The sequence below is a fragment of the Glycine max genome, chromosome 10 (genome assembly GCF_000004515.6).
Source record: "Glycine max cultivar Williams 82 chromosome 10, Glycine_max_v4.0, whole genome shotgun sequence".
NCBI classification, from domain to species: Eukaryota; Viridiplantae; Streptophyta; class Magnoliopsida; order Fabales; family Fabaceae; genus Glycine; species Glycine max.
In genome coordinates, this window is record NC_038246.2 from 48,225,196 (window position 1) to 48,242,449 (window position 17,254).

The following is a 17,254-nucleotide window of genomic DNA, read 5'->3' on the forward strand; positions in this document are numbered from 1 at the left end:
CATTATTTTCTTTTATTAAACTTGACTCCATTAATATATCCTTTTGCTTTATAAAAATTCCTTCTCTCTCTTTGTAATGCTTAAAATATCAACAACTAATTTTAAAAATGATGAAATAAAAATTTTAAATATTATTTTTCTTCTAAAATTTCAAAACATTATTTTATCTCTTAAAAATAAAAAGAAAAATGACGGAAAGAAGTAGGAATAATAAAAATGAAAGAGAAATAAAATGAAAAAGATATATTATTTGAATGGATAGAATTAGAAAAGAAGAAATTAAAATGAAGAAATTTCTTTCCAATTGTTTAAATGAGTATAAAAGAGAGTGAAAAAATAAAATAATATTCTTGTAATAAATAAAAATGTATTTTTATATAATATTCTTTTCTAACATAAAATTATTTATGATTTAAAAAACTATTATATTTTTAAAAAATAAACAAAAAAAGAAAGAGATATAATTTTCCTCCCATTTCATTTTAATTGTTTTTAGGGGTGGATTAAGCGGAAATAATTTTCTTCGTTCTTATCTCCTAATATATACGCATTCACGCACCGGACCATATTCAATTATTTTAGGTCTGAAATTTAAATGGTTTTGGTGAGGTGGGGTTCTAAGATTTATTCAATAGTGACCTTTGAAAAAGCAACCAATCAAACTTGTTGGTACGTCGTTTACGAAAATTGGCATATTTTGGAAGAAAAAATCAAGTCTCCTTACGAAGTTAGCACGCAATGAATTTTGGTTATAAAGCCTGCAGCAACCGCAGATTTTTATTGATAAAAGCTTCAACCATCATATTGTTAATTACTTCCAATTAATATGGGCTGTGCTATCATTAACCTTCTCCTAATAATTTTTATATATGAAGCCAGCGCCGACACACAAACTGCAACAGAACCAGAAGTGGTCAGAACTTCACAAGACTTCCACTACTGCTGTGATTATAAGCAGGCTAGAGGAAACTACGCAGCCAACAGCCCCTATCAGACCAACCTCAACACCCTTTTGTCCACTCTCACTTCCAATACAGATATTGACTACGGTTTCTACAATTTCACAAACGGCGAAAACCCCGACAAAGTGTACGCCATTGGGCTGTGCAGAGGAGATATTAATCCAGATGAATGCCGTAACTGCCTCAAACTTTCCAGAGCCAATCTCACAGAGCTCTGTCCAGTTCAGAAGGATGCAATTGGGTGGTACGAGGACGACAAATGCATGTTGCGCTACTCAGACTACAAAATATTTAACAAGGTGGAAGATGGACAAACGTATTATGCTGGCTCCGAGGAAATTGCAACGGACTTGGATCAGTTCACAAAAGATCTCAAAAACTTGATGAATACCTTAAAAGGCAAAGCTGCATCAGGTGACTCTCGTCTCAAGTATGATGTAGGAAGCATACGTGGTCCTGATAATAAGCTCATATATGGTCTTGTTCAGTGCACACCGGACTTGTCAGGGTCAGAGTGTGATGATTGCTTGGGGCGGTCCATTCAAGTCATCCCAACAGATTGTTGTGAAAGCAGAACAGGTGGTAAGGTTGTTAGACCCAGTTGTAATTTGAGGTTCCGAACCTCAGGTCCGTTCAATGAAGCATTTGTTGAAGGTACTCCATATAATATTATAATATAGCATATATCTTAATTTAACTAATTGCTTCTAGTGAACTAAATTACTTCACCATACAGTTCTCGTTTTTCTTCGTACATGCGGTTTTGTTTTCCTTATTCATCTGATATGTATCACAGGGGAAAAAATAAATTAACTTCTTTTCTTCAATTTTTCAAAATTGGTATTTTAACTTGGCCTTGTAATTTTGTTGTCCTAATCTCTGAAATATCGCACTGAGGATTCTGATGATTTGTGCAGGTTGCAGCAATGCTAAAATCATTTCATTTAAGTGCCACTTACTTATTAGCGTTGTCGTGGTAATAGTAGTACCAGTTGTTGTGGTCGTCGCTGCTGTGGTGCTCATTTATATCTACATCTATCCTAGTAGGTGAAAGTACTAGTTTACTATGACACTTTTTTATTTAGAGGTGTGACAGCAAACTTTACATACAACACATTAGAATTCACATATTTAATGGGATTCACATAAATTTTATCTAATAAAAAATAATAGGCTAAAATATAATTCCTAATTTTAGTCTCATTATTTTTTAATTTATTCATTTTGTTCTTTATCCTTAAAAAATCTATAATTTTAGTTTTCTAATTTTTTTAATTTAGATATTTTGTTTTTTACTTTTTTAAAAATTTATGATTTTAGTCTTATCTTTTAATTTCAGACTTGATTATGTATTTTTTAATTATTTTTTTAATAAATGAAACTTATTAACAGCTAAATAATTTTAAAAAAAATACTTGTAATGTGAATAATAAATATATATGTGTTAATCAAGGTTTGCATAGTATATAAATTAATATTTAAAATTGATCATAAGAATTAAAATTGAAAATTTTTATAAATGAGAACAAAATATCTTAATTAAAAAAATAAAAAACTAAAATCGTAAAATGTCTTAATTAAAAATAATGGGATTAAAATAAAAAATTTAAAAAAATAAAATGAAAAAAAAATTACATATTACACAAAAAGAATATTAAAAAGAGGGTGTTAGAGTTTTATATTAGCCTTTCTTTTATTTCAAGATAGATATATAATATATCTTAATCTAGAGTAATAATTCCCTCCACTGAATAATGCGAGATAAACAGTTCATTTTGCCAAAACAAAATAATTTCAGTTCTTTTTACTGTTGGGAATGACCAACCACATGACAGAGGAAGTCAATAACGTTAGTTTTAATTAGACTGCATTGAATTTTTTTATATATAAGTTTAGTGTAAGAAACCTTGTGTTGTAATATTAAGTATCACATGAAAAAGTTAACTAGTTTAAATCCTATTCCAGAAAAAGATCCTATTCCAGAAAAAGAAGAAATCGAAATTGACAATTCTGAGTCATTGCAATTCAGCATTAACGACATACGAAATGCTACAGATGACTTCTCCGATTACAATAAAATTGGAGAAGGTGGATTTGGTGCTGTTTACAAGGTAAGATAACACTGTCAAACATAACTTCATCAAAATGTATGGTATACACAATTACTTGCGGAGAGCATACTATTCACGACTGATATATTTTCAGGGAAGGCTTTCCAATGGACAAGAGATTGCCATCAAAAGGTTGTCTGGAAAAACTAGCCAAGGAGATAGAGAATTCGAGAACGAAGTTCGTTTACTATCTAAACTTCAGCACCGAAATTTAGTTAGGCTACTTGGTTTCTGTGTGGAAGGAAAAGAAAGACTACTTGTCTATGAATTTGTTATAAATAAAAGCCTTGATTACTTCATATTTGGTAGGTTTAATTTGAATGTCTGTTGAGTTGTACCATAACTTTATTGTACCCAAAAAAAAAATTGTACCATATCTCTATTACTTCAGTTGTGATTCAAGACTGAGCTTATTTACATAGTTCTAAGATTCATATGGTTTGCTTGTGTATGTAGATCAAACTAAGAGAGCACAATTAGATTGGGAAAAACGCTACAAAATCATTACTGGTATTGCTCGAGGCATTCTCTACCTCCATCAGGATTCTCGATTGCGCATTATCCATCGTGATCTCAAACCAAGTAACATCCTCTTAGATGAAGAGATGAATCCTAAACTATCAGATTTTGGTTTGGCAAGACTGTTTGATGTGGACCAAACTCTTGGTCATACAAATAGACCTTTTGGAACCAGGTAAGTATTTGAAATTAAACTGTGGAAAAGTTGAAGATGATTGTGATGAAAATATTTTGCTTAGTTAAGCTTTGTTCATACTTCATACTCTTATGCAGTGGATACATGGCACCTGAGTATGTAAATGGAAAGTTTTCAGAGAAGTCAGATGTTTTTAGTTTTGGCGTATTGGTTCTTGAGGTTATAAGCGGCCAGAAAAATAGTGGCATTTGGAACGGAGAGAAGAAGGAGGATCTACTAAGTATTGTAAGTCATCCTTTTTCATTCTGTTAATCTTCCTTGTTGTTAGAAGTATGAAATTAGAAAAGTTTGCGTGTTAATCTACATTACTATAGAAATTGAATGCATCAAATAATATATATAACTGGGCAAATTCATGCAGGCATGGCGAAACTGGAGGGAAGGAACAGCTGCAAATATTGTAGATGCCACCTTGATCAATGGTTCACAAAATGAAATAGTGAGATGCATCCACATTGGGTTACTCTGTGTTCAAGAAAATGTAGCTGCCAGACCCACCATGGCTTTCGTTGTAACCGTGTTTAATAGCCATTCTCAAACTCTCCCAGTACCTTTAGAACCTGCATATTATGATGATAGTGCACAATTACCAGAGTTTAATTCCGGGGCAACAATCGAGTATACAACTAGATCAACATCGGGGGAAGAAGGCCAATGAGGCTGCTGAAAAGTATCACATCACTGAATTCCTCTAATACAGCTAATATTTATGAATTTCAATTAATTTTAAGATGGCATATACTGAGTTGTAACTTATAAATCTATTCATTCGTAGTTTGGTGCAAACTGTTTGTCCTTGTGTTATGTTTTAGGGGAGTGCTAGTAAGTACTCTTACTATTATTTCAATAAATGATAAAGAGTGTTAAATAAGATATGTTAGTAACATTTTTCTATGTTTTATAATTTATAATAATCAATTTACATAAAGATTTTAATGTGTAAAAATAAGAAAACATTAATGATTTACCTATATTTTTTAAGATTTTAAATTTTAAATATAGAATATAACAAAACAAATTTTTAAATATTGTGAAAATTTGAAACAATTTTTTAGTTGAGTTTTAGTTTCTATTTTTAATTAAATGTAAACTAACTAATTAAGAGAAAAAATAAAAAATTGATTAGATAAAAGAAAATATCATTAATTGTTTTAAGTTAGAAGATAGTAAGTAATTAGACAAAAAAATCTATATTAAAATTATTACAACAATAATTAAAAAGTTCTAAGATTACAAACATTTTTATAGAAATAAACTTATGACATTTCATCCATAAAAAGAGAGAGAAATAGAAGTAGGCATTCAATGAAAAACATGATTGCCAACAAAAAAGAAAATCTTAATGCTCTTGCTAGGGAATGTGAGACGTGATTTGTTCATCTCCTTGCCAGACTCACCGTTGAGATTGAAAAACCAGGTAAACAAACAACATGAAAATCTGAGAGCCCATCAAAACTATTAATCTTCCCATTGACAACATTTTTACAGTCTAGTTCAAAATCCACATTTTGGACATTTGGATTCTTCAACGACATTGCCTGTAAAAAATCCCCATGCTTTAGCTTAGATGGGTCAGGGACACCTTATATTTAAGGTGATTTAAGATAAATTGTTTATCTCTGCGTGTTATATTTTATTTATATTTTTCATCGTTGAATGGTTGAATGATGGATGGTATTTGAAAACAATTGGATGATGACAAAATTATTAAAGATTGACATTTTTCATTTCTATTTAACTAAGGCAAGCGCAGCAAAACAAAAACCGTTTGGTATTTTACAGCAGGCTTCCTCTCGGGAGAGAGATGAGCATCTTGAAATCCTCTTGAAACCACTTGTTACTCCTCTCTCTGTTGATCACCTTGCTAACTTCTTCAAGTGAAGCAGCTCCTACATGCACCACACATGTCTCCACAAAGGGATCATATTACCAACCCAACACAACATTCCAAACCAACTTGAACCTTCTTCAAGGGACTTTTTTTATTAGCATAGTGGGATAAAGCTTGTGTTGAAAATCTTACTAGTTGGAATCTGCTCTCCTTGGGAAGCTCAAGAACAAGAAGAATATGATGATGGAATTGACATTTTTGACTCATTGCAATTCAGCTTTAACAGCATACGAGATGCTACAAATGACTTTTGTGATTCCAGTAAACTCGGACAAGGAGGATTTGGGTTGGGGCTGTTTACAGGTTAAGATAACACTGATAAATGTAATTTCATCAAAATATGGTATGCACGCACAATTAATTGTAGATAGCTTACTATTCCAGAATGATATATTTTCAGGGTGGGCTTTCCAATGGACAAGAGGTTGCTGTCAAAAGGTTGTCCACAGATTCTAGACAAGGGGATATAGAATTCAAAAATGAAGTGCTTTTAGTGGCCAAGCTTCAGCACCGAAACTTAGTTAGGCTCCTTGGTTTCTGTCTAGAAAGGAGAGAAAGACTACTTGACTATGAATTTGTTCCAAATAAAAGCCTTGATTACTTCATATTTGCTAGGTTTAATTTGAATGTTTGTTTAAGTGGACCATACCTCTATTACTTCAATTGTGGCTTAGGACTAAGCTTAATTACATATTCCTATGATTCATTTGGCTTGTTTGTCTATGTAGATCAAACCAAGAGATCATAATTAAATTGGGAAAAGCACTACAAAATCGTTAAAGGTGCTGCTCGAGGCATTCTCTACCTCCACCAGATTCTCTATAGCACATTATCCATCGGGATCTCAAAGTAAGCAGCATTCTCTTAGATGAAGAGATGAATCCAAAAATATCGGATTTTGGTTTGGCAACACTGTTTGGTGTGATCAAACTCATGGAGACACTAATACGATTGTTGGAACCTAGTAAGTATTCGAATGTATTATACGTTATTACTTGCTAATAATATCATTGGGTTTAGCAATTGAAAACTGTGTAAAAGTTGAAGATGATTGGAAAATGGTTTTACTTAATTAAGCTATACATCATCCTATTATGCAGTGGATATATGCATGGCACCAGAATATGCAATGCATTGACATTTTTAAGAGAAGTCTGATGTTTTTAGTTTTGCTGTACTGATTCTTGAGGTAGTAAGTGCCCAAAAAAATAGCAGCATTATTCGTGGGGGAGATTATATAGATGAGTTTCGTAAGCCAACCACTTCTTTCCATTTACCTTGTTAGACGTATCAAACTGGAGAAGGTTACGTGTTAATAAACTACATTGCAAAAGAAATGGATCTAACATTATATATGTAACTAAGCAAATTTATGCAGGCATGGCAAAGCTGGAGAGAAGGAAGAGCTACAGATATCGTAGATCCCACAATAAATAATGGTTCACAAAATGAAATAATGAGATGCATCCACATTGGGCTACTATGCGTTCAAGACAATATAGCTGCCAGACCTACCATGGCTTCAGTTTTACACGTGCTTAATAGCCATTCCTCCCACTACCCTTAGAACCTGCATTTTATGTGGATAGTAGAACTGAAAACCTTCCGGACATACAGTTATGGGAGTTTAATTCAAGGACAATAATGCGAATACACAACTACATCAGCTCAAGAATCGGTCAATGAGGCTTCTATTACTGACTCATAACCTCGCTAGATTTTGATTATAATTGTGGTAGTCATAAACATGGTCGATCTAGATAAAAAAACAAATTCAATTCTTCAACCAAAGTGCATCATACACATAGTTACATACACATTTAAGTTATTCTTTCGTAGTCTTGTCTACTGTCTAGAGTCTAGACAAACCAAATGTCCCTTTGTTGAAAGTGAGACAGAAATTTGTAAGTTGTACCGTGATACCAACGTTTGATTTAATTATAAAATGTATAGCAATTCTTGCTATGAACACAGCTCGCCCTATATGAGCTGTGTCTGCACAATACATAGGACAAAATTAAAACTCCCCCGGACTTTCATTTTCAGTAGGATGATATCGTGCATCTAAATAAGTTTTCAACAGTTGTCGAGCACTATATCACTCAAAACTTATTACCGATGTTGTTTTTTTCCTATTTCCTACAATATTTATTATTTGCCACAGCTTTTGGTAATGAGTGTTTTGTTTCTTCTGTATTTTCTCCTCTTTTTCTTTTTTCTCGTTGGCTGAGAAGAGGGAAAATTAGTAAAAGGTCAATAACTTAAATAATTTAAAAATTCCTATAGAGGACATAGAGAACTCTACAATAAAGCCAAGTAGTAAGTCTTGTTACTTCACCAGCTGCCCATGCCATAGGGGTCGTAAATAAATTGATTATATTTCAACGCAGCATAAATCATACCGAAAATTCCATCCCTGGATGTATAAATCATACTGTCATACAGAAAATTCCAACCCTAGGTGTATAAATATAGCATAAGGGATCTAATCCTCAAAAACCGGTTAGGCTCATGATAGCTCAACTATCCTTGGACGTTTTTTGGAATGGCCATTTCCCTTTGTTTTTCCATGAATATTATCCTTACTGGAAATAGATTTTTGAACAAGAGACGAAGGCTTTTCACTGTTGTTTCCATCGTCTAAATAATCATCACTGTTATTAATATCATCATCACTGTCATTATCAGTACTACTTTCTTCCGAATCTGTTTCACTACCATCAGCAGCCAATGGAATCACAGACTGACAAGTGGAAATTGCAGATTCAGCAGCAGCCACTGCCTCTTGTGTATGGAGATCAGCTACACCAAGCATCAAATCCTGCAAGAAAATGAAAGGAAAATAAATTATTTAATTCATTAATTGCAAGTCAGTAATATATAGACAGGTAGGTAGAGGGATTATTGATATACAAAGAGAGATAATAGCGTGACTGACACCGACCATTTCAATAACTTCCGATTCATTTCCAGTTAACTCTTCAATATCATAATTCTCAGGATTGTCCTACATATTACACATACGTATAGTTACGTAAAGCTATACAAGAGGAATAAAGTAAGAAGGGAGAAAATAGTTGCATAGCAGTAAAAACAAATGGCTTCTATCAGAAATCAAGCTTCAACCTTTGCATCAAGTTCCAGCCGCTTATTTGCTTCTGACATCACTCCTAGGAAGTCTTTAACCTTCCCTAAAACTGCATCAACAAACAAAATTTGATGTCAGGAAAAATTGTACTTCATTTTCATAACTCCATCTTCATAGAGTTCTGCTGCATTCGAACAATAGCTACTTCAATGCTTATGACTAGAATATAACCAGGTAATGTGATAAAAAAAAAAAAACTAATTCAGCATGAAATATTATTTAGGGAATAGGCTACATAATCTTGTTTCGGTCAGTCACATTCATGTTTAATTTTCCTTCAAACCAAAAGTTTAGCAATTAGTGATTTAAGATTCTTGGGAGAGAGCAATCACATATAAAATAGTTGTAAAACAACTACAAAAATGTGCATGAACAGGCAGAGAAAACCCAACCAGCAACATCATGCACAGACAAATTAGAGTTTTGTAGACAAGGATTTGAGTTTATATTGAACCACAACATGATTAAAATTGTGAACTTTGAATGCTAACAATTAACTATTTCACTTATAATAAATAGCGACTAACATACAGCAAATATGTTTGGCACACAAGACAAGGGGCAGAAAAACTCCAGTCCAGTGACAGACAAATCACACCAAAAGTTAAGTTGAAGACCAGACAAGATCAAAACACCCTTTTTGGGGAACTCCAGCTGCACAGAGGATAACTGATTCGGACTGAGATCCTAGTTCATGGGCAGCTGTGATTAATAACAATGAAGTACTTTGTCTACTGTAGGCTCATTGCACTAGCAGGGGACATAATTGGATGGTAGTTTGCATGGATATGGGTAAGAGTAACATTACAGGTACAGTGTACAACAAAATTATGAAAACTAGAGTACAAGGATAGCATAGTATATCGGAAAGAAATATACAAACATAAACAACAAAGAAATTAAATTAAATCATAAGAAAAATACAAGTTTCATAATGTTCTAACTCAAGTAAGCAAAAACATTTAAGGTAGGCACACGTTTTGAAGGGAGTTAGTGAAGCAGTAGTTTGTTTAATTTTGTAACAAAGCAAACAACTTAGCAACAAAATCTAATATTTTGGATGGATTAACTTGTACTTGGTGAGTGATAAGTGAGCATTGGGTATATATACCCAATAAGTACCGTTATGGGCATCACAACTATCTAGGAAAGGAACATCCATACATCATAGGTGACATGTATATCCCCAAGCATTATTATGAACAATTGTTAAGGCACATCATAGCCAAGAAATGAGCTTTGAAACATAAATGTGAAAAAATTAAACTAAGGAAACCAGAGTTAGCCATCATTCAAATATCTAGGCAATATCAGTTAATTCCCTCACACATAGCATTCGGTGTTTTTGTCAATATGGAATCATGCAAATTAAAAACTCTAATCTACTATAACTTTACAGTAATTAACCAATATTTGAGGCATGCCTTATTAAAAAAAATGTAAAATTTAAAGACATGGGATGAATTTGAAGCAGTACGTTGGCTTGGGGGAAGTGGGGCAGTGAGGAGCATGCCATCAGGGGGGAGTCTCCTAGTTTGACTGTCTGATTCTTTTTTATTATCACAAACAAGAAGAGTGGATTCTGCACAAACAAAGACAACTTCATCATTAGAGCACAAAAAGAAAAAGGAAAATAAGAAAGACAAATTCAATTGAAGAAAGATAGAAGAGACCTAAGGAAGAAAGGGGTGTGCCGTTATGCTCAAACTTGAGAAGCTCTTTGCTCCTCTCTGCCATATCTTGTTGTCTCTTGTCAGCTGTCTCAAAATCCTGTGACAGTTCCAGAGAGTGTATAAGGAAGCAAATGCAAACATTGGCCTAGGAACTACGAAGCATAGTTTTAAAAGCCAAATGGTGATTGACCCAGTCAAGGCATTGGATCAGTAGTCGAACCAATGGGTCACTTATTAACCCGCATGACCCGGTCTATATTAAAAATTTTGAAAAATTTATATCTTGCCTTAATAAAAACCAAAAAAAAAAAAGACAAACATATCATAAATTAATATGGCACAAAAAAAAAAGTTTCAGCAGAATATGCATAGGACAAATATAGAATCTACAGTGACAGAAACTTCAAGTAAAAACAGCATTAGGTACAAGTGGTACCCTCTTTTGATAATTGATACAAAAGATAGTTCACTTGCTTACGTACAAACGTTTTAGCAATTAAAAATCAAGTAAGCAACCAGTACCTATTTCTAAAGTATACAGCCTTGAAGATAATAATAGTAACTTCCCCAACCCATGTAACAATTCCCATTACATCTTTCTTTCTACAACACTTGCCATGGCATTTCTGATTTCTCATATTTAGATCCAGCAAACTATTACCCTTTCATATCAATCTGAATTTGTATCAGTCCATCCTTCCATCTAAAAATGACTATCGGTAACAAGTAAAAGAAGCTTAAAGGATTGAACCTCGATCAGTATCACTAATTACTAAAGTGTTGAACACCTTCTCATTTCAATTTATTCCCAATACCAGAAACTTCAAGTAAAAACAGTAATAAAAAGTCACAGAATGCACTGTCGAACACTCCCTGTCACAAAATACAATACTTTCGAACTAACAACTAATTCAAATTCTAATACTTCAAAAATTTAAAACAAAAAACGCATGTCAATTTCCCAGCCAGTGCACTCCAATAACCATCGAACTAGAATAATCAATACAGTTGGTGCCTATTTGGAAACGAGTCGTAAAATAGAAAAAGAAGGAAGGCACTTACTTGAGACCTTCCAACGCGACGGCCTGATGTGCTGGTGACGTGGTGCAACCTTCCGACTGCAAAGGCGACGACGGCGACGGTGGACAGAAGGTGGTTGGGCGGCAACGGCGAGTAGGGTTTTAAATTGAGAGATGAGAGCTCAGTCTCAGACTCACGATTGATTGACGATCCCTTTCCTTAGTGGTGCCTAGTTTGTCTGAGAAGCCCTCGTTTTAATATTTTTTTTAAGTAAAATAATTTACACGAACCGGTTCGGCTCACAAAAACCCTCTGGTTCATTGGTTTGATTAGAAACCAGATTGTATCAACTGAATGACATTAGGGGCCACACCAGCGGTTTTCTGTCCAGTAGATTAGGTCACTAATTAGGTTAGGAAAGATTAGTTCTTACAAGAAAAACAAAAAGAATCTATCATAATAACCTGAGCTTTCTCCTCACCTTTGTTCCTTTGGCGTCCAACTAAAGATGATTAATTGAGGGAACCTCCTCTTAAAGCCATGTTGGTAGGATATTTTAATTATTTTTTTATTAATTAAAAAATTCATTTACATATTTAGTAAACATTTTTTTTTAAAAAAAATTAACTAAGATTATTTGAAATATCACTTAAAGTAAAATATTAATTTTTAATTTTTTTTATATTTTCTTTCATGTTTATCTCTTAATATATTTATTACTTTTTACTTCTTTTAAATATAATAAGATTTTTTTTTCACTCATTCATACTATTAGTATTTATTTGTCTTTTTTTTTCCTCGTCTAAACTCTCATTTGTTTCTCAATGTAAACACTAACATTTTCTTCTCCGGTCAATAATATTACATTTTTAATTTAATGATTATATTTTTTTATTAATTTAGTATTATAAATCAAGAAATTAAAAATGATAAATAATAAATTTATTTTTTTATTATATTTTATGTTAGATTATTTATTTTGACTATTATATCATTTATAACATTTAATTTATTATTTCAACATTATATTTTATTTATTATTTATTGAATAATTTTATATTAGATTATTTACTTTAATTATTACACTAATTAACATAATAAAATATAATGTTTACTTCAATGTATTTTCTTATATTATTTTTAAAATTTATTAAAAATATTTAAGAAATAATATAAGATTAATAATAAAATACTTAACGTTAAAAAAATATAACATAAAATAATATTTATAAATATATATATTTTTATCATTTTATATTTTCAATTACTTTAAATATGTTTATTTTTATTATTTTATATTTTTTAATTATTAATTTTATTAAATATTTATAATTTAATAAAATATTTTTTCAGTTAATTTTGTTAAACATAATATAAAACTATCATTTTTGTTACTCAAGCCACCTGCCTGAGAAATTTTTTACAAAATTTCAAAATTATCTTTTTTACAAAACATAATTTTATTGTACAAGGATATAACAAAATTAAGTTTCAGTTAGTCATCAAAGGGCTAAACAAAATTAAACAATGAATATGCGATTTCTTTATAAGTCTTGCAACTAAATCATTTATTGTTGAGTGAAAGGATAAAAAAATTAAACAAGGATTAATAATTTATAAAATTAAACAAGGATAAAAAAAAAGTATAGGAATTAGCCAATGTTATTTTTTTTATATAAAATTAACATGTTTACTTTACTCCATATCATAGAGTTAGGTACCAATCCAGGATTAATAATTTAATTGATCCAATGCGTGAATGTTCTAAATATTTTAGATATTACATCGTATCTAATTTTTATGGATAACAAAATTATAAAATTAGGTGAAAAAAAGAAAGAAATATAAAAAGATACTTTGTAAAAGTGTTAAACTATAGGAGACGTAAAGTTTATTTTATATATTCGGATAATTAATAATAACTCACATCTGTGAATTAAATTTTCTTGACAACTAACTACATAAGGCCTAAAAAGTAAAAACCTTTCCTAACACACCCAAGACATTTCAGCTTTATGATTGAACCCTTTACTTCGAAGGCTAACAAATGATTATACTCAGCAAATGAAAGCTAGCTTTTAACTTTGTGGCATCAAACATAAGACAATTGTAACAACACATCTGAAACTAAAACCGAGAGGAGAAAAAAAAAATATAAACCGAAGCAATCATCCTCATTTCTGATCAATACTTGAGAAGAGAGCATTCCCTTGGAAGATTGTTTTGGAACCTCTCATTGTCTTGGCAGTAATCATAAATCATGTGGTATTTCCTGACCCATTTGAACCACCTTCTTTGTGTGGACGTAAGTGTGCTAGAGCTGTATTGGTTCCACCAATTGGTAGGGCTAGCTGCTCTGCAAAACCTTGGGTTCCCTTTCCACACACAAGCATCAATCTTGTAATTTCTGAATGAAGCTATGAAGGGACCCTTTGTCCAATCAATCTTATCTTGGCCACCTCGTGTTGCCCAGCTATCACCATTCCACAAGGTTGCTTTCAGACTCATTGGCTGCCATCTAGGAAATGCCACACCCTTGTCCGCATGGTTTCTATAAACTCTTATAGGAATCATATCCACCATTAACCTGAAAAAAGGCAAAGTCAACTTTGCAACTAACCTTTTGAAAACACAATAATATATAAACTTACATGGTACAGAAAATGATTTAAAAAGTTAAAGGTATCCTTGATTCAGAATCAGAGATTAATTTCTTGAAGTACTGACATCAATTTAAGCCATTGGCAGATGTTCTTCCATATGCACGGATTAAGAATGGAACCCTTAATCGTATCCAACTTCAAAAACTAAGGCAGATGAAACTTCTCAATTATGTATGTTAGAAAAGTTAAACAAGTGCCTTTATCAGATTGACTTGAGTTGTTTCTATCAATATAAGGAATTTATTAAAGTTGCTTCCTCTACCTACCAAGTATAAAGGATTGAAGAGCAATGCAATTTAAGCTATAAAAAGGTTTCATTGATCGTAGAAGAAGGCTTACACAATCTGGTGCATATTCCACAACACCGAATAAGTATGGAAGTCCTTTGTTGGATCAAACCACAGATAAATCCTCTCCTCTCGATTGTCAGTTCCATCTGCGAAAATATTTGTTTGTAGAATATATGGCTGCCCAGAGACATTGCCAAGAAACTCAAAGTCTATCTCATCTCGATTAGGTTGATCAGAGGTAAGCTGTAATAATATATTGCCAAGTTAAAATGAGTCTATATTTTTATGATTTAAAACAATAAGAAAAAAGAAGGGTAAAGGGTTGCTTACATAATAGGCCAGGACAGTGCCTGCAGAATCACCTGGCACTAGTTTGATTTGCATGTCAATTTGCCCAAATAAAAACATCTGGTTTGACGCAAAACCAGATCCTGCAATAATAATAACCCAAACTCATAGTTAAGAAAAAAAATCTTTAGTTTTGATATTGCAGCTAGTTAATTTAAACTTGATAGTTAGTACCAGATTCTTGGTCCAGTTTCAAGCTTCTTGCATGTCCATCAGCAGACGTGTTCACATGGGTAGGAGACCATATCAGAAAGAAGTCCTTATTGAAATCTCCTGTTGAAACAATAGATGCAACTGAAACTTGAAACAGACTTGAGGAAACAAACCCAATGAAGAAGATAAGTAGTGCTGTGGGGCAGTTTTTCATGGTTCCTATGAAAGAATATGTCTGAGGGCTCTAACTTGTAACTTATAATTGAGGAGTTATATATAGATATTGCATGGGAGGAGCAATGGCAGTCTTGTTAAATTAAGAATATCTTTAGAAGGAAGCAAAGGAGTTTTTAGCTGTCCGAATCTTCATGGGTGAGAGTAGGTGGTGGATTTGTTAAGTGTTCACATAGCAACATAAATAAATGTTTAAGGTACTCTTAAAGTGATGACTACTGCAAGTTCTACAACATTGACGGCCATGTTGCTATAATAGTAACTAAGGAGGGGTCATGACTCATGATGAATACTATCAACCGTTAAACGAGTGACAAACAACCCATTGATGCACCATAATGATAGTCTTGTAAACATCCATTTTGTCGTTAATTAGATTCCAGAATTTTCAATTCTTTTGGATGAAAATAACCCTACAGGATTAATTAGTGTAAATGGAGCCCTCTCGTTGTCATTTGTAATTGAATAATCAAGTGAAGTTCTTTTTACATGCTTAAATTGTCATTTGTAATTTAAGAGATTCTCCCTTCTTTGTTTTCAGTTTTATGAGCATAACATGCTTAAATTGTTACGGCAAACAAATGAACACATTGAAAGATGAATTCGAGAGTATTGACTTCCAAGAATCCTGATCCAACTTAACTTGGGACAAGGAAACTTATTTTGATCACATTGATCAGAATAAGTATAATAAAATATGTACCAGACTTTAGACACAAACTTGTGCATGCTCAAGAAAAGCCTTTTCCCTCTCTTCTCAATGGAAAGTTTACAAAAATAAGAAGCTGACAAAAAATTTCCTTTCTTGCCGCTTGAGATTTTCTCTTAGATAACTTGCTTTAAAGCTTCCATTTTTCCAAGGGCTCAAAAGATTTATTCCTTTCCTCCCTTTGTTGGGACATATTGTGTTACTCTTTTCCTACCACTTATATTTCCCTTTTTTTTTTTCTTTGGCTACCAATAAATAAAGTATTCACAAAGAACTAACAGTATCTATAAAGGGAACTACTGTTACTTCAACATAGTATCCATAGTATATGTAAAATCAGAAAATGAATTGCATTATGTACATACAATTATATTCCATCTTCCCCTCCCCTGTCTTCTTTAATGGGATAATTTTAAAACAAATATTTGTTAATTTTATAAGTAATTCCAACATTCAGAAAATCAGAATGATTATTTTGAACAAAAGCTATACAAAATTACAAATACATAAAATTGTCATTTGTTATACTTTGTTGCCCTTAGCCAAAGAAGTATTAGGATTATTTTGAATAAAGTTCTCAATAAAAGTTAATTTGAATATATATATATATATAAGTAAAATTAATTAAACTGATATCATTAGATAAAACTAAGTTATACATCTAAATTTATGAAAAATTAGATAAAAGATAAAATACTGAGTAGGAGTACTATAATATAACTTTGAGGGGGGCATTTGGTACAAAATAAATTTTCTCCTAAGAAACATCATTCATGAAAATCATAAATCTTAAGAATTATAATTCTAAAAATGGCTAATTAAATTTATTTGATTGATTTATAATGTTGTCATATAAATTTTTTGAGAATATAAAAATAATATATTTATCACAATCTCTAATTATTTAAATCATTAAATTATTTAATAAGAGTAATGTGTTATTTTTTATCATAATTAAATTTATTTTTTAACTCAAAATTTAGATTTTGACCTCTCCCATAAGAATATTTTCATAGGAAGCTTGATTAAAATAATTTCAAAAAAATATTATTTCCTTGGGATGTTATTTAAAAAAAATAAACCGAATATGTGAAACTAAGATTTCTAACATGAGATTTTTCAAACAATTAAAAAAAATTCTTATGCCAAATGTTCCCTTCATGGATTCTAAATAAGAAAAGATGGCATAAGAATATTTTCATAGGAAGTTTGATTAAAATAATTTCAAAAAAAATATTATTTCCTAGGGATGTTATTTAAAAAAAATAAATCGAATATGTGAAACTAATATTTTTAACATGAGATTCTTCAAACAATTAAAAAAAATTCTTATGCCA

General features: G+C 31.7%; 3 protein-coding genes across 6 annotated transcripts; 1 reads left to right on the forward strand and 2 right to left on the reverse strand.

Annotated features, from left to right (window-relative positions):
* The first annotated feature begins 608 nt into the window (after window positions 1-608).
* CRK24 (cysteine-rich receptor-like protein kinase) lies at window positions 609-4,661 on the forward strand. Of its 3 annotated transcripts, none has more exons than XM_006588305.4 (7): window positions 609-1,616; window positions 1,880-2,005; window positions 2,946-3,073; window positions 3,168-3,378; window positions 3,530-3,767; window positions 3,866-4,013; window positions 4,150-4,659. In XM_006588305.4, the coding sequence occupies exons 1-7, from the start codon at window positions 827-829 to the stop codon at window positions 4,444-4,446; spliced, it is 1,938 nt and encodes a 645-aa protein (XP_006588368.1). In that variant the 5' UTR covers window positions 609-826; the 3' UTR covers window positions 4,447-4,659. The 3 variants fall into 3 exon arrangements, with proteins under 3 accessions (XP_006588368.1, XP_014617990.1, NP_001336572.1); NM_001349643.1 differs by having other exon boundaries at window positions 672-1,616; window positions 2,928-3,073; window positions 4,150-4,661; XM_014762504.3 differs by lacking the exons at window positions 2,946-3,073; window positions 3,168-3,378.
* A 3,377-nt stretch (window positions 4,662-8,038) lies between these two features.
* LOC100792110 (uncharacterized) lies at window positions 8,039-11,927 on the reverse strand. Of its 2 annotated transcripts, XM_003535622.5 has the most exons (6): window positions 11,563-11,927; window positions 10,501-10,597; window positions 10,305-10,409; window positions 8,806-8,876; window positions 8,624-8,686; window positions 8,039-8,500 (listed from the first exon to the last, which is right to left on the reverse strand). In XM_003535622.5, the coding sequence occupies exons 2-6, from the start codon at window positions 10,562-10,564 to the stop codon at window positions 8,189-8,191; spliced, it is 615 nt and encodes a 204-aa protein (XP_003535670.1). In that variant the 5' UTR covers window positions 10,565-10,597; window positions 11,563-11,927; the 3' UTR covers window positions 8,039-8,188. The 2 variants fall into 2 exon arrangements, with proteins under 2 accessions (XP_003535670.1, XP_014618871.1); XM_014763385.3 differs by lacking the exon at window positions 8,624-8,686 and having other exon boundaries at window positions 11,563-11,923.
* A 1,413-nt stretch (window positions 11,928-13,340) lies between these two features.
* LOC100793169 (probable xyloglucan endotransglucosylase/hydrolase protein 10) lies at window positions 13,341-15,217 on the reverse strand. Its single transcript, XM_003535624.5, has 4 exons — window positions 14,996-15,217; window positions 14,804-14,904; window positions 14,523-14,716; window positions 13,341-14,107 (listed from the first exon to the last, which is right to left on the reverse strand). Exons 1-4 carry the CDS (start codon window positions 15,186-15,188, stop codon window positions 13,705-13,707), a joined length of 891 nt encoding a protein of 296 aa, XP_003535672.1. The 5' UTR covers window positions 15,189-15,217; the 3' UTR covers window positions 13,341-13,704.
* Window positions 15,218-17,254: the final 2,037 nt, after the last annotated feature.

Coding starts and splice junctions, on each gene's coding strand:
- LOC100793169 (XM_003535624.5), bottom strand. CDS start 15,188: ATGAAAAACTGCCCCACAGCACTACTTATCTTCTTCATTGGGTTTGTT. Junction 14,905..14,995: donor GAAACTGGACCAAGAATCTG/GTACTAACTATC, acceptor TTATTATTGCAG/GATCTGGTTTTGCGTCAAAC. Junction 14,717..14,803: donor GCACTGTCCTGGCCTATTAT/GTAAGCAACCCT, acceptor ATATTATTACAG/CTTACCTCTGATCAACCTAA.
- CRK24 (NM_001349643.1), top strand. CDS start 827: ATGGGCTGTGCTATCATTAACCTTCTCCTAATAATTTTTATATATGAA. Junction 1,617..1,879: donor CAATGAAGCATTTGTTGAAG/GTACTCCATATA, acceptor TGATTTGTGCAG/GTTGCAGCAATGCTAAAATC. Junction 4,014..4,149: donor AGGAGGATCTACTAAGTATT/GTAAGTCATCCT, acceptor AAATTCATGCAG/GCATGGCGAAACTGGAGGGA.
- LOC100792110 (XM_003535622.5), bottom strand. CDS start 10,564: ATGGCAGAGAGGAGCAAAGAGCTTCTCAAGTTTGAGCATAACGGCACA. Junction 10,410..10,500: donor CACACCCCTTTCTTCCTTAG/GTCTCTTCTATC, acceptor TTGTTTGTGCAG/AATCCACTCTTCTTGTTTGT. Junction 8,687..8,805: donor GGCTGGAACTTGATGCAAAG/GTTGAAGCTTGA, acceptor TGTAATATGTAG/GACAATCCTGAGAATTATGA.